Source organism: Malus domestica, chromosome 17 (assembly GCF_042453785.1).
Source record: "Malus domestica chromosome 17, GDT2T_hap1".
Taxonomy (NCBI): domain Eukaryota; kingdom Viridiplantae; phylum Streptophyta; class Magnoliopsida; order Rosales; family Rosaceae; genus Malus; species Malus domestica.
Window position 1 is genome coordinate 3243358 of NC_091677.1, and position 16871 is coordinate 3260228.

The 16871-nt window shown below is 35.2% G+C and overlaps 2 protein-coding genes and 1 non-coding gene across 3 annotated transcripts; 1 reads left to right on the plus strand and 2 right to left on the minus strand.

Annotated features, from left to right (window-relative positions):
* Positions 1-3197: 3197 nt before the first annotated feature.
* Positions 3198-3282, plus strand: MIR3627A (microRNA MIR3627a). Its single transcript, NR_129520.1, has one exon. It is a non-coding gene; the product is annotated as a microRNA MIR3627a (primary transcript).
* A 4379-nt stretch (positions 3283-7661) lies between these two features.
* LOC103404399 (beta-glucuronosyltransferase GlcAT14B-like) lies at positions 7662-11413 on the minus strand. The gene is made up of 4 exons (XM_008343303.4): positions 10548-11413; positions 10354-10429; positions 10114-10229; positions 7662-8526 (listed from the first exon to the last, which is right to left on the minus strand). The coding sequence occupies exons 1-4, from the start codon at positions 11125-11127 to the stop codon at positions 8012-8014; spliced, it is 1287 nt and encodes a 428-aa protein (XP_008341525.3). The 5' UTR covers positions 11128-11413; the 3' UTR covers positions 7662-8011.
* A 4636-nt stretch (positions 11414-16049) lies between these two features.
* LOC139193637 (pentatricopeptide repeat-containing protein At5g39980, chloroplastic-like) lies at positions 16050-16778 on the minus strand. Its single transcript, XM_070817065.1, has 2 exons — positions 16439-16778; positions 16050-16327 (listed from the first exon to the last, which is right to left on the minus strand). The coding sequence occupies exons 1-2, from the start codon at positions 16776-16778 to the stop codon at positions 16050-16052; spliced, it is 618 nt and encodes a 205-aa protein (XP_070673166.1).
* Between the last annotated feature and the right edge of the window lie 93 nt (positions 16779-16871).

The following is a 16871-nucleotide window of genomic DNA, read 5'->3' on the forward strand; positions in this document are numbered from 1 at the left end:
GGAGAATCTGAATAGGATTTGGATCAAATCCTCATAGATTTTGTGTTACTTGTAATGCAAGAAAATCCATCATGATTAGTATAAACAAAGGTACAAGGCCATAGATGAACATACAATTCTCATACATCTGAGTCATTCTCGCTCTCTCACCACTTTCAAAGTTAGTTCTACGTACAACGAATAACTTTTTTTTCATAATGAGCTTTGATCACGAGACAAATATTTTTCTTGACGTATATGGGTTTGGAATCTAAATAGGAAAACTTTATAAGGAAAAAAAATATCAAAACTGGAAGAGAAACATCATGATAAAGAGTTAAGCAATAGCAATTGATACTAGCACATCCTGGAATTATAAAGCAATTTCATTATGATCTAATTATTAATTTTCTGGACTAAGAGGATCGGCAAGAACAAAAAAATGGAGCAAAGAGCTCATGAATTAACTACATCATTTGCTTCCACCATTGATTATTCTGTTCTTCAAGTGAAATTCACTCACAAGGTTTTTTCTGGCCTCTTATGGAAGTGGTGATGGGAAAAAAGTTTATAAGGTTTTCTTTTATTAATTATCTGGAGGACCATGGCATACAGGGAAAAAAAGGAAGAAAGAGGCTTGTGGTCTTATAATTTTAGCATAATATTATTTTATGAGCACATATTTTATTTCAACCCAAAAGACTGAGAGGAGACACGTGCCCCTTGGTCCTGGACTACAGAAAACATGATACAGTTATAAAAAAAATATATATTACCTTACACATCAAAATTTCTCTCAAACAAGAACAATAGAACATATGCAATTGACATGAATGGTATGGAAGATAACTGTGGGATGTGGGGCCACTATTTGATTCAATAGCGTGTGTAAATTGCCTTGTATTCATAGACCCTTTAAACACAAAAATTGTTTTGGTGCAATCATTTTACATGAGTCCACAACTTTCTGTTTCGCTAGTTGCAGCAAACCCTATTGTTGATGTCAAGTTCCTTTCAACATTTACCGCTATGCGTAGTGTTCTTAATTGCCTTCCATCAATGAGAGTGAACCAAATCTTAACAAGAAAGGAGAAATACATGTTTTTTTTTTGTCTATTTAATTTTGTTTCCTTTTTAGAGTAAATACTATTTCAGAGGTACTAAGGTTAGTAGACGGTGAGGGTGGGTGTAGAGTGATGATAGGTAAGAGTAGGCTAGATTCAGAACTCAGAACGCTACAATATAACAAAAAAATATAATTTATCAAAGGCAACAATTGAGTTTTGAAATTTTTTGGTGGACGTCAATGGGATGACCAATAGGTACCCATTTAGCCAAATAGTTGTCCATTTAAGTGTGAAATATGTGCTAATTGTGGTTGTGAATGATGGTTTTTGTGCTTGTGATAATGGAAAATAATACATCATTGAAGGGATCACACGACACGACTTGAAGCGTTACACTTACAAAAGGACTTACAAATTATAAAGGTTTAGGTAAAAATAAAAAGAAAGACTTTCCCCGTGGGGTGGGCATAAATTCTTGGGTCTAATTGAGCTTATATCTCTCATGTGAGATTTTTGGGTGTAATTTGATGTATATTCATCATGTGAAATCAATCCGAAATATAGAGAGGGAATACTCTTTTAAAAATTATATATAAGGTGAACTGTCAATTTAGTCTCTAAATTATCACCTAAGTAAAAATTAGGTCCTTAAACTATTTTTTTCTAGAAAAATCAATCATTGAATTATAAAAATCTGCCAATTGCATTCTTAATATTAAAGTCGAAGCTACTATATTCAAGTCTCCGTCAATTTAAGTCACGTTACTTGTATGTGATACACATTGGAGGGTAGATTGATAATTTTCCATAGGGAAATAGTATATGAAGTTAACTTTGGAGGGTAAATTAGACGCTAGATTTGCAACCTATATGAAAGGTTTATATGCAACAAAATGTCAATATTACATTATAAAGTGTGTCAATTGACTTAAGTTGACAAAAAATTAGATAAAATAGCTTTGAATATAATAGTAGTGATTAAATTAGCAATTTTTAATGAATTTAGGAACTTATTACCGAAAAATAATTCAAAAACCTAATTTTCACTAAGCTGATAGTTGAAGTACCAAATTAACTCTTCTCCCAAAAATACACACACAGAGGGGAATGTATGTTAGAATCTCCATCTCCACGCGCGGGGAAGGTCATGGATTATTGCTCCAAAGCCGATTGGGTCATGGGCTTCATGCCATTGGCATAACCAATTGAAATATATCCATTAATCCAAATGATGGCAGTCAAGGATAAAGAAACCCTAAACATAATAAGATGTGCAAAACAAGTTCGAAAATCGGCAATATATCAGATGTATGAAACAAGCAGCTATATTTAGATCCAAAAGTTGCACAGAATCAGACAAGTTTTCTTTAGATTTTATCTTTTAAAATATACATCTCTCCAGCTGTTCTTGCACTCCCATCAACATTTCAAAACACATTTTACCGCAGCATACGAAATGCTTTGCGGATCAAAATTGATAATTTCTTCATTGAAAATTTCATCGCTAAGAACCACTTTGTTGTAGTAATACTCTGCAAGTTAAATTTTGTGATTAGTTCTAATATACGACAAATATTAGAAAAAGAAAACAAAAGTCTAACATCTCTTTCCTTTTTTTTGACTGGCCAGTGGAAAAATGACCCTGTAATTACTAGTGGCTTTCTAATGTGTGGTTGTTAGGCCAATGTTCCAAACTTTGAAAAACATATTTGATTGATTTTATTCATTAGCATATCTCACTTTATGTATTACTTTATGCGATCACAGGCAATTCCTTGCAAATTAAAAGCAAACGTCATGGTAATGTATAGGTAATTTCCTTGTATTGTGAAAAAACCTAACATTCTCCGAGGACAAACATCGGCCTAGGCTCATGCCTATAAATATGGGGCTATCTAAGGTCTTGAAGCCATTAACACATTCAATAGAGAAGCAAATAAGATACAAAGAGGTTGAGGAATTCATGTCGCATGAGAGATGGCACGAGCTGCGCACTAGCTAGCAGTATGTTCCATCCTCTTGCGACATGAAACCCTTTTATTTCTTTATGCATATGTCCTATTTTCTTTATTCTACTAAAGAAAAATGCAACATTCTCCAAATTCAATGAGAGGAAGGGAGAGAGGGAGAGAGGTATTAAGAAAGGTTGGGGGATTTATGTTCGCAGGAGAGATGGCACTAATTGTGCCACAATTGTCAATAATTGTTGCCATCTCTTCTGTGACCAAAAAGATCTACACAACTTCTACGACTTTGATATTTCTCTACGACATTTTGGGTTTTTTTTCCCAACATGATTTTTATCTCGTGGTTATAGATTAATTATCTGAATAACATCCTATCAGTTACTTAAGCTTGAATTTGTAAGATATGATTGTTTTGGCTTAGCTGGGCATCTACAGTAGATACCATACATTGTTAACCATAATAAAACTTGCGTTAAAAAAGTTGATTCTATTTGGAGCTGAAAATATAATAAATTCGTATGATTAGATGATGCAATTGATGATGATATCATATGATTACAACAGGAGATATGACAGTAAATTTTAGGGGTATGTTATCCACACACTCTTTTTTACTTCATACACACCCTCTTAATTTGCGACCATCAGATCGACTAAATTAAAGAAGATCAAAGGGCAAAAATTAACAAAGGGTGTGTGAGAAGTAAAAAGGGATGTGTGAATAGCACACCCCTAAATTTTATATAGGGAGACTTTGGATTCAGTCCTTAGCCACTAACATTCTTTGACTTAAATCTTAATCGTATTCAATTTTTTTATCAAAGTCCCTTGACTTTGTACACCTCATTATTGTTATTGATATGTATTTTCATATGTCTGATATTAAGTACTTGACATATTATGGGATTTAAAACCCCATATTGTATGGCATATAAATTAAAAACAAATACAATAAAAAAAGAAAATACTCAAAAATTTTGATTGAATAAATAGATAAAAACACGTAACAATATAACTTTAAAATAATAAATGTTCAAAAAAATTAAAAAAATGGGTACATTTTATTATAGAATACATACATACACACATATATATACATTATAAATAGATTTTACATTAAAAAATGGATACATTTTACATTAAAAAAATGGTACATTTATCCAAAAAAAAGGGTACATTTTACATATAACAAAAGTGGTACATTTATAAAGATAAATGGGTACATTATACATAAATTATGAGTATAAATAAAAATTTTAAAAATATGGGCACAAAATGAAATTAATATATGGTACAAACTAAAACTAAAAAGAAAATTGGTACAAAATAAAAAATGGTTGCAAACTAAAAATAGAAATATATGATACTAAGTTAACCATAAATATAAATATACCAAATGTAACATCTCTAACACTAAATGAATATATATTAAAAATAAAATTTAATTATGTTGATATGTAAATAATTTATAACTGAAAGAATGACATTCATTAAAAGTTAGGGACCTTGATCAAAAAGTAAAAGAAATATGGTTTGAATCAATGCAATAGAAAAAATAAGGATGAGAACCTAATTTCTCCTTTTATGTATTACTGACCAACTAATAATAGTAGTTTTGCAGATCGATTTCATCTCACAACTGTTTTGCGTTGACAAATTTCATGAATAATTCATCAACTAGGTCTAAAGGTCGTACCCAGTGCACAAGGCTCCCGCTTTACGCAGGGTCTGGAAGAGGTGAATGTCGGCTAGCCTTACCCCCATTTATGGAGAGGCTGCTCCCAAGTCTCGAACCCGAGACCTACCGCTCATGGGCGAAAGCACTTGCCATCGCACCAAGTCTAAACTTTGAAAATAAACACATAGTACTGGTGAGAATTGAGATCATATGATGACATAGTTTATATTCGTTTCATAAGTTTATAATATACATATATATATATATATATAAAGCTGTACTAAATGTGTGTTATATTCTGTCCCTTATACATGACCATGAGGCTTTAATATTTTCTGTGAGAATTTGGAGTTTATATATTTGTACCTTATGATCGTATAGCTAGCTTGCTAATATCTTATGAATTATTGTGTTTACAACACTAGTACCATGAGGCAAGTTTTGATGCAATGGAAATATTGCTCCTTTGTGACCAAAATATCACCAGTTCGAGTCGTGGAAACAGCATCTTTGCAAAACAAGGATAAGGTTGGATACAATAGACATTCCCCCTCAACTCTCACAGAGCGGAAAGTCTCGTTGACTTGGGATCACCCTTACAAGACTAGTACCACTTTAATGAAAGAAGGAAAATGAAGAAATAGTACTATACCGGCTCTTTCATGCCTATATATGAAGCTGCATCATGAGGATTTCGGAGAAGAGATCTAGCCAGCGGATTGAAAAACAGTACTAAAAGCGAGATCGGAATATCAAAGCGTAGGGACTTTGTCGTAGGCGAGATGGCGCCGAATGCCATGTATATTGGTAGGTACGTTTACAAGCTATTTATTGCTATACCCAATTCGGGGCAGCGAGCTTCATCTCTCCTCGACTGAAGCCTCTGCGAAGGGTATATTACTTTGTTCAGATGAAGAGCTAATTGAAGATCTTCTGTTCACAAGGTTCGCCTCAAGTTTAGTCACTTGACATATGATTGCAGTATTAGCTAGTTAGGACTTCAAAATCATCGTAAGCCTGCAACTGGTGTTTTTCTATCATCTTTTCTTTCCAGTGCTGTCACGGATCCACCCCATATATATCTATGGGGCTATCCTTGAAGGAACTATTTCTTGCATAGCATATGATTCATCAAATAGTGTTCTCATTTGGGGTATCAATGATTTCATGATATATGCTTTTAGGAGTTTCTCAGGGATGGGAAAACTCAATCATTAACCTAAAATGGTATGAGAGTCCACCATTGATGGTTCTGTTCTCCAATTGAAATTAACTTGCAAGGTTTTCTTGGCCTTGTAACTCAAATCATTAACTATGAATGGTATGAGAGTCCACCATTGATCATAATGTATCTATCATTTATCACACAACGAGCGATGTAGATACAAACTGACATATTCTTGATTACACAACAAATAATATAGTTATAAAGAGATATATTACCAATTAATTACAAATCAAAATTTGTCCCGAACAAGAACAATAAAACATATGCAATTGATGTGAATTGTATGGAAAATAATTGTGGAATGTGGGGCCACTATTTGATTCAACGCATGTATGTTACCTTGCATTGATAGACCATATAAACGCAAAAGGTATTTGGGTGCAATCGTTTTACATGAGTCCATAACTTTATGTTTTGCTAGTTGCAGAAAACCCTAATGTTGATGTCAAGTCCCTTTCAACACTTAACCACATGCACGAGTGTTCTTAATTACTTTCCATCATTTGAGAGCGAACCAAATCTTAACGAGAAAGTAGAAATGCAAGTGTATTTTGGTTTAATTAATTTTGTTTCCTTTTTAGAGTTAATGATTTTTCAGAGGCACCGAGGTTAGCCGACAGTGAGGTTGGGTGTAGATGGGTAGGAGTCGGCTAGATTCAGAAATCAAAATTCCTGTGTAAAATTTCTGAAGGCAACAGTTGAGTTTGAAAATTTTTGGTGGATGGTAGGGATGACCAATGGGTACTCATTTAACTGAACAGACGTTCATTTAAGCATTAAATGTGTTAATTGTGGTGGTGAGTGGTGGTGTTTGTGCTTGTGATGATGGAATATAAAACATCACTTAGAGGGATCACACCACACGACTTGAAGAGTTATGCTTACAAAATTATAAGGGTTGGCGGAGATTCTTGGATGTGGTCGAGCTTATATCTCCTATGTGACATTATTCAGTGTAATCGAATGTGTGGGTGTGTATATATAGCCTTTAAGGGAAGGGATCCTCATTTTTTTTTATAAAAATAGGAATTAGTTGTTAGGCAAACATCACTTCGAACTTTAAAGACCCGAACCATCTATTTTTTAGGTTGCACCTCATAGATCATCCTTACAAAATATTAGCCAAAACGGAAATATTTGAGGTATCTAATTGAGTTTAAAAAAATGGACAAACACTTTGTTCTCTAGAGAAACATTGAAATTTCATCGTGATAATTAAATAGGCAAACGATTTCTGATTGAATTGAATTTTTATAATTGATGATCTATGAATTAAAATTTACCAAATAAACAATTCGGATCGTTGAAGTTCGATATAAAGTAGGTTCCACGGCTGATCTCCTTTTTTCTTCCAAAAATGAGAATCCTTTTTCTCTTAAAGGGCTTGTGTGTGTGTGTGTGTACAGAGAGAGAGAGAGAGAGAGAGAGAGAGAGAGAGAGAGAGAGAGAGAGAGAGAGAGAGAGAGAGAGGAATATATGTTAGAATCTCTCCATCTCCACGCGAGGGGAGGGTCATGGATGGCCCGTCTTCTGCCCCAGGAGGCTGCTAAGCCGATGGGGTCATGGGCTTCAAGGCATAGGCATAACTAAATGAAATACGTCCAATCATCCAAATGATGGCAGTCAAGGGAAAAAAAAAAACCCCTAAACATAATAAGACGTGCAAAAACAAGTTCGAAAATCGGCAAAATATCAGATACATGAAACAAACGGCTATATTTAGATCCAAAAGTTGCACAGAATCAGACAAGTTTTCTTTAGATTTCCTCTTTCAAAATATACATCTTTCCAGCAGTTCTTACACTCCCATCATCATTTCAAAACGCATTTTACTGCAGCATACGAAATGCCCGGACCATAAAAAATACAGTATCCAAAAATTTCAAAACAAAAAAAAGGTAAATGGGAAATGGTGGGCTAACTAGAAACCAATGGTACATACCATGTCAGCATAGTACGAAGCAATCTAGCTCATCGGAAGTATGTACACACCATTTCCCTGATAATGCTGTATTCTGTCGTCAATTGTAAACTAAATGAACTGATGTGGGGAAGCATTTCAACAAGCTTCAACGAGCAGTTTGAGTTTTTGTCATTTGCACTGGTTTGATCGGAATTTCTCGTTGGATAATAGAGAGCTGATCAAAACTTCGAGCCTTTTTGCTCCAGGGGTAGGCATGAGGACTGTGGTATTGCCAATATCAGAGCATGGATCAGACCCATTGTCCCTTTTTCCTATGCACCAACCACCAGGAACAAGCATACCGGGACCCTTAGACAACAGCTCAGAATCAATTTTGTCAAGCACAGGATCATCTTGACGAAACTTTCTTGCAAAGGGAGCATTGCTGTCGACCATCCTTTGCATATCTGCAAGGTTAAGGTGGTGAGGATGTTGTTTGGGAGGGTTATCCCACGTTATAAAATGTAGGTCACTATTCACAGTTGTGTTGCGGAACTCTTGAGCGTTACATATGACCGTGTGAAAGTATCCCTCCGGGGATGATAAAAAATTTGCATAGTACATGAGAACAGTTCGCGGTAGGTTGTCCCATCCCCATATGCAGTAATCAACAAAGGGCTTTGAAAGTGCCATCCAAGCAGAACCTATGAAAAGAAAGCAAACATTTGGTTAAAAGAAAACTTACGGCAACAGGACATGTTCCTCAATGTAGAATAAAGGTCGTACCCAGTGCACAAGGCTCCCGCTTTACGCAGGGTCTGGGAGAGGTGAATGTCGGCTAGCCTTACCCCCATTTATGGAGAGGCTGCTCCCAAGTCTCGAACCCGAGACCTACCGCTCATGGGCGAAGGCACTTGCCATCGCACCAAGTGCGACCTCTTTTCCTCAATGTAGAATAAATGGATATTTTTCAAGAGACTCCCCAAGGGCAGGTAGCAGTTGGAGAGGATCAACAGGTGGACAATTGACAGGAAATTGGGAAAATTAACTAAACACCACATTTTGGAAAGTCCAAAACCTATAAAGGCCAAGGCCAGAGTGGTTTGTAAAGACATTAGCTCCCTAGAGGACCTTTAGAATATATGTTTTAACTGTGCAGAGTATATGAAATCCGAGTGTTGTATAAGTATATTAAAGTAGTAAGTGAAATAACAAGCATATTATAGGTAAAGGACAAAAGTTAACAATCAAGCAACATAAAATCAGATTATGTAGATTAATGCTTTGATGTCTATCTGCCAATAAATTGATCATGGTTACTGATCGCACATGGTGAGGAGAAAAACACACTAAAACTACTTTTATGCGTAATAGAGAAGATTGGCCATAATAACTAGGGTCCAAATGCACATCCAACTATATAAGTTGTTTTTGGTTCGACTACCCAGAAACAGAAATAGGTGTTTAGAGCCACAAAAGACAGCAATTTAACACACTTAGCAATGCATTTGCGTGAGTTGATAAAGGTCATTCCTAAAGCAAAGGGATTTTCACACACCCCTTTTAGCTTCTCACAACCCCTCTTTATTTATGACCATCAAATTAAATAAATCAAACAGAATCAACAACCAGGATTAAACAGGGGTGTGTAAGAGGCTACAAAGGGTATGTGAAAATCACTTCCCTTCCTACACTGCAACCGTCATTAATTGTTTAGGAATTGCCTTTCAATGAAAACAACCCAAGAGGGCTGATATATCTAGTCTCATCCACTCACTTGAGTTTGAATGTTTCCACACAATCCCATGTTGTTAGCAGTGTAGTTTGCACAATCGCGAAAGCTGAACTTAGGTAGCAAATGATTGATTCCATTGCAAAAAGAAATGTTTCAAAGCAATTTTTTATAGCTCTGAGACATCCTTTGGTATGCAGCACATATTTTTTCTCGGACATCATATTTCATTGAATATCACTAAAAAAAATAGCCGTCATAAATTGACAAAATCAGTCTTCCAGCATAGCTGTTTATTTCCATACCAATTTCAAATCTATAGGCTACTACACTAGTTCATTCACTGAAAATCCAAGCAGAGAAGGAAAATGGTATCTATACCTAACGCTATAAGTATAAATGTACATACTTAAATACTTTAGATATGTTGGGTTTCTAGGTCCCTATGTTAGTTCATTACAAAAAATAAAAGGAAATTCTGGTTATTTATGTGGCAATTATATAGTGATTTTGGTCTGATGTGCTCAACTCTATATGATCTGTTATCTAAAATTTGTACCTGTAAAAAGTTTGAAAGCTGTTGGCACACTCCTTCGCTGTGTAACCCAAAAGACATCGGCTTTCTTGGTCATATACAACCCCGGATCTACAATTATCGGTTTCGCTCTTTGATACCTATAAACAGGCAGCATTACCAAATCAATCACACAACTTTAGTCACTCAGAAAAAGAAATGAAAATAAAAACAGAAACTTTATAAATATAAACAACAAAATAACAAGGGGGACATTATGCATACTCCTTCCACCCAATGTTGCTTGTATGGTCGATGAAGTTAAGATCCCGCGGCAAGTAAGAAAACGTATGCAGCAGATCTAAACAACCAGATTAATCAAAACCCAGTAATTAATTATTCAAATTTAGCACAAAAAAAAGTCCAAAATATGAAATTTTAAACGAAAACAGTCCCAAAAATCCCAAATTTAGACTCACCATCCTGAGTAATAAGTGGGTAATCGGAAGCGCTGAGGTTGATGAACCAATCCCAATCGCCGCCTTCCCTCAGCAAAATGGCGGCGGCGTGGAGGGTGTTGGCCACCATAGTCGGTCCCCTGTAAGTGACGAGATTAGCCTTGCTGATCATCTTCACATTCCCAAACTGGACAAAAACGGGGTGGGTAGAAACGTAATTCTGCAGATCCATCCGCTCATCGGGCGGCGACTCGAGGTCCAGGTGGACCACGTAGTAGTTGTGCGGGTGGTAAAGCGCCTGGAGGGTCCGCTTCAGCATGTTTCCGTCGCCGTTAGAGCCGGAGATGAAGTACGCAAAGCGCGGCGGCGGCGGGAGGGAGGAGACGGGAAGCGGGTGGAGCTTGGATTCGATGAAGACGGAGCTGGAGATGGAGAAGGAGCGGTAGAAGGGGAGCAGCGGCGTGCCGTCCGATGACGTCAGGGTGGTGAGGAAGAGGAGGAAGAGAGAGACAATGGAGCCAATCGCCAAGGGGAAGATCCATTTGAGCTCCACTGTTTGGTGGTGCCTCAGATGCGAGTAGTAGCTCTTGAGCTTCTTCATTTTTCAAAATATTCAGAAAATTCAGGTCCTGAATCCCCAAAAAATCCGAAAATGCAACCGACCCAGATTCTGAAACGGGTTAATTCTGCTGGGTTATCGAGATGGAGGGGGAAAGGTGGGAGCTTGTTAGCAGGTGTTTGTTGTTTGGTTGGAAGGAAAGTGAGGGAAAAGAAAAGAAACCGAGAGAGAAAATGATATTGGTGGGTGGGAGGATTTGATTAATCAGTTATTAGCTCCTTTAATCAGTGATTAGTGACTAAAGACTTGCTCTTTAGTTTTTCTACCGAGTTGGGTTAATGGGGGGGATTATATATAGTGAAGGACTGAAAGGATTGGATTGGATTTGGATTAATGAGTTTGTACCGTATAGGACAAAAGAAAGGTCCCCGGATGAAAAAAGTTTTCAGTACGCCGGATACACAATTCGCTTTCGAAGTATTATAATTCAGTTTATTGAATTTAAAATTTCTAAGTTTTCTACGTCTAAAATTATATTATTACACTTGAATTATTGAATCCTTTTTACAATATACTGAAAATTTTCTCTTTCAAAAAAACAGAGACAGAGACGGACTAATTTGTCCGACTGCCGTGACAATAGGTGCTAAATTCTAAATTGTGATAGGGAGGGACTACTAAGTTGGACTAGAAGTTACAAAATTACAAATTTCAGGATCCATCTATATATGCGTTTTTTTAGATTTGAAAAGGATTTAAATTAGAAAAGAAATCTAAGCTCTAACGGGATTTAGGATTTGATTATTTAAGTTGGAAAACAATCAAAAAAACGTTGTGCCGTTTTCCAACTTGAACAAAAAAACATGGGATTCATAAGGTAAAAAGTGAAAAAACAAACTTGGAACAAACTAGGGGGTTGGAATTTTGGATTTTTCATGTTTTTCTGTTTTATTTTTACTTATAAGTAGGATTTTTATTTTTTTTCTTCAAAATAATCTATACTAAGTTACATGATAAAGGAAATTCAAACTTATACGCAAAAGAATAATCACATTGTTCTAATCGATTGGTTAATTATGTTTGCAATTTGAATTAAGATTTGTCAAAATGAAAAATGCATTAGTTTAGGGATCAATGTCGACCCTACACAAGGCCTTGCGCAATACGTTTAGAGGGGTCAACCTAGACAAATAACTTTGAGTTCAAACATTAAATTTTGTTCAGATGTTGTTCTTTGATCTTGTCGTGGTCTTATCAACGAGTACGATCCTTGTGGGATTCGAGGATCTTGAGAATTTATGAATCGTGTCCGTTTATTATACATTGTACAATCAAAAATCATTTTAAATATTTATATTTAAAAATAAATATAAATAGTACTTAACAAAAATTGATCGTACCATGTACAATAAACGGACATGATTCAAGAATCCTCGGATCCTGTTGGCTTATGAACTAGTTTATTTATTATTTTTAATGTGAGCGATGTATTAAAAAGTAAATTGAACTAGAAATTTCAAGTGATGGGGATGAATTTGACAAGTTCATTTGTTATAAAAATGGCGCGTTCAAGATGTGTTTATATGAGCCACTTGAACTTGAAAATGCGAGTTCAATAGTGTATCTAACTAATTTGTTAATTAGAATCAAGGGTGAGCTCAAGTTGTTGTGTTTACAAAAGCTCAAAGAGGTGAACTAAATTTAAAATGGCTTTTTAGTTAAAATAGTTCATAAGATTTGGAAATTATAGAATTAATTTCTGGAGTTGTCTACCATCAATCATTTTAGTTTTTGTGTGAAAAAAATCTTCATTAAATAATGATAAAATGACACAAAAACCTTTATTTTTTGTCATATCATTTTGGCTCATTGTCTATTAAATTAAAGGTATTTTTGTTATTTTCGTCATTATTTAAAATAATTTTATGAATGACCAAAATGATTAATGGTAGACAAACTTAGATGCCGCTTCTATCGATTTCAAATTTCAAGTTCAAAAATAAGAAGTTATGCTAATTTTTTAGACCAGTTTAACTAAAAAGCCTTTAAAATCTATAAATGACTTTGTCTTGTTTATTTATTAAAATTAAATAATCAAAATACACTTCGGGTAAGTTTCAAACATCGCGTCACTTTGAAATCCTTTTTATACGCCAACTATGAGTATTAATCACAATGCTGACGTCAATAAATTAGCAACTAATCAAAGTATAATCAACATTACCTCCAATTTAAATAAAGTATTGGTGGATCAGGTGTATGATTTAAAAATTATTGTTTATTTATATAATAAGCATAAGATCACATCTTATCTTGATTGTTCTTCATCATTACGGAATGTAATGTATAGAAAAATAAAATTAATACAAAAATGGTTTTTTTTACATTCAAGAGAATATTTCGTGAGTTCAAACTTGAATGACGACTCAAAAGAGTATCTTTATTTAAAAAAGGCAGAAACAATGTTTTTCAATTGAAAAACTAAATTTGATATCGCATAATAAGAATTAGCAGCTCTCACCTTGTTGCAAAAATTAACAGCAGCTTCAAAATTTTAATTAATTATTAGATACATTTATTAATTTTATTAGAGAAATGCTAAGAAGATTCTCTTAAAGTAGACTCTTCCTGAATCCCTTTACAAATCATGTACATAATGTTTTATATTGTTAGCATGGAAATTAACGTTAAAATGTAAGTTATGAGGTGACAGAAAGTTCATAAAGTCTCACTTTGACTATATTCTCAACATTTCTCATTTTATTACTGTTTTTTGTTTTAAATATTTATTATAACAATTTAATATAATAAAATAATAATTTAATTTGACATATCAGGTGAAAAACAAAATTTTAAAAGATGTAAAAGTGCCACATGAATTTTTGACAATCTCATTCGCAGATGCTTTAAATCACCTAGAATTTATGTGATTAAAATGGTTGGTGACCTAACTCTAACAATATTTCGAACAAGGAGGTGGTCCGGGCTGCAGAAGAAAACTCTAAAAATAGTAAAACAAGTGAATTTTTTTCTAGAAAGTAAAAGTAGTGAATTTTTTTGGAAATTCTTTTCTTTTAACCCAAAATAATTGACAAAGTTCATGTGAAAAATAGTCAAATTTATGTATTTATTTTTATGTTGAAGCGAACTTTCTTGTTCCTTTTTTTAATAACCAGAAAGAAAAGTGAAAAGGACCCTTCACGTATGATATTGAAATTTGCAAAGGCGCGGCTTGACCTGGTACCTAATTAGTATTCACATCTCACGCCCAAATTGGCGAGAGAAACCAAGACATTAAAGTGACAATATTGAAAGCCTATTACATGTCGTATTGTTCTATCTAGGTAGGTTGGGATGGATGGTTTATATGTATTAACTTATTTACATGGTATTGCGTGATTAGTTTGATAAACAGTCAACTAAGTTAGATTGTTGCAGCATTGTTGTTGCAGTGGTGTGAGTTTAATGATTGTTAGAGCGATATTTCGTAAAAATCAAACTCAGGAAACCCATATATTATTCTCAAAAATTGAACTCACTCATACTGAACTTGATTTTATTGATATACTATTGTGATTCTAATATAGCGTCTTATTTACATGTAAGCTCTTCTCCAATCAGGACCCACTAAAGCCTCAACTACCAACTAGGCAACTACACCTACAAAAAAAGATGGTGTCCAACATTCTCAAAAATCCCAAATAACTTAAAAGAGTTGTGATGAACTGGTTGCAGCATTTGTGGAAAGTAGGTTATCGTCCACCATGAATGGATAGGCATAACCTCTTTAATACCAAGACTTGTTGGTTCGTTTATTTACTTCTTATAAGACAGTGACATGTTGACAAGGAGAAAATTTTCATTTTGATAGGAATATGGATGATACATCACGTCTTTTTATGTAAATGGTGGGAAATTTTGTTTTTAAGTTATTAACTTTTTTTAACACACAAATCTCATTACTTGTATAGTGACACGTGGCGTACCACCTCGTATGTTGATCATACTGAAAAATCTCTCGTTCACAAGAGGGAAAGCTCAACGTCTCTTTAGATTTCTCGTCCTGCTATATCCCTGTTGTATGTTAGAATCTCCACAACTCGAGTGTCGGAAAGAGCCTCGGTCTTATTCAGAAATGCAACGAGACATGAAATTCTAACGTAGATAAGATTCTTAGGTTTCCACAATAAAGAAAGACACGAATCAATCCACAGGATGTTTTCAAAATTGTATGAAAAAGGATAAAGGGGTCAATAGGTTTGGTACAATACACGTTTAATCATGTATGCTGCTGGAAAACCCTAAATATAGAATAAGGTATCTCTTCCAAGTTACATTGCTTGCAATAAAAGAAAAGTTCGGAAGCTTTTAACTATGTTAAATCTGGAAAAAAAGGGAAAGCAAAGGGGGAAAAGTCAGTAGAAAGAAAGAATTGAGGTCATCGGTATTTTTTCGAACGATCGTCGCTTACCAACCTGGAAATACGAGTACAAATACATGGGACGGGACTGAATACGCAATCCTTTCTCTTTAAACGTAGAGTATGACTCGTTTGAAAGTGCTTTTAGAATGATTGAAAGTGTTTTTGGTGAAAATGTTTTTGAAACCAGCCTCGAGTAAAAATTCAAGTAGATCCTGGATAAGCTCTTGAACTGCTTCCTCTGTAAACAGGACACTTGCTTTTTCAGCACTGTTGAAAATCTGCAATCTGTGAGAACAAAAGAACTGGTTTAATGGGTCCTTCACATGGAAATTGGCAAAAAGGGACTTACAATTCTGCATGTATGTACGGATAGAACATAAATTCAAGTCCGAAATCTTGATACTGGTAGTTCCATCGTGTTGGAGCCAACACACATGGCCACGCCTCACGCAGTACAATACCTACAGAATAACCAGCAGAACAACTTATTCACAGTTAAAAGGGAAAATTTTAAACACGAACTGTAGACTTCTAAAGAGGGTCATGACATCCTAATTCGTCTTTCGGTCATCTTGTTCATGATCCGGGATGCATCATTAAGTCTATTTGATCTGTCATAGATGCTGGCAACAACGAGATGTAACTCGTTGATGTTGGGATCAGAGATCAGCCTCTCAAACAGTGCCTCTACCATCTTAAAATCTTTTCTTGCACCATAGAGACTATGCGTCAGGAAAGTGAACTTCGTCAGCAAAAACACACCCTTCTTCCTGCATCTCTGCCTCTCAAACTCTCGTAACTTTCCATAGGCATTGAGAACTAGATCAATCACATTGGAAGCAGGAAACTATCCTGCCACTCTCGTCTTCTCAAACACCTCAATGCAATTCACGTACTTCTGGTTTCTTGAAAAAGGGTCAATCGTGCAACCAAAGACTGATATATCCTTCACCTCCCCGGCCTCAAAAGCTTGACGGAAAACCCATGTAGCCTCTTCTATGCGACCAGCTCTAGCAAGAATTGTAATTGCAGTCCCCCTAGGGATGTTGTCTGGGCGCTTGAGCTCATGAAGTAAACGCTTAGCATGAGCAACCAAACCTAATTTATCATAAGCCACAATCACCTGATCAATCTTAACCCCGGATCTCCTTAGCTTTTGAAACAGCATTGCTGCCCGATCAAGTTTCCCAGCCTTAATCGTTGAGTATGTAATTGCATTTAGCTGAACCCCTCTCCTGCATTTCTTGCACAAGATTTGTAGCCTTTTCATGTTCAAGTGACTTTCCATAAATCTTGATCATTGTATTGTAAGTGACAACCTTCTGCTCAATATCCGTTCTCTGCATCAACAGGAAAAGATGGC

Excerpts from the sequence above, each read along its gene's own strand:
- LOC103404399 (XM_008343303.4), bottom strand. The coding sequence starts at position 11,127 with ATGAAGAAGCTCAAGAGCTACTACTCGCATCTGAGGCACCACCAAACA. Across the intron at positions 10,430-10,547 it reads CCCACTTATTACTCAGGATG|ATCTGCTGCATACGTTTTCT; the intron begins GTGAGTCTAAAT and ends CTGGTTGTTTAG. Across the intron at positions 10,230-10,353 it reads AGCAACATTGGGTGGAAGGA|GTATCAAAGAGCGAAACCGA; the intron begins GTATGCATAATG and ends GCCTGTTTATAG.
- LOC139193637 (XM_070817065.1), bottom strand. The coding sequence starts at position 16,778 with ATGAAAAGGCTACAAATCTTGTGCAAGAAATGCAGGAGAGGGGTTCAG. Across the intron at positions 16,328-16,438 it reads GAAGGATATATCAGTCTTTG|TTCTCAATGCCTATGGAAAG; the intron begins GTTGCACGATTG and ends TGATTGATCTAG.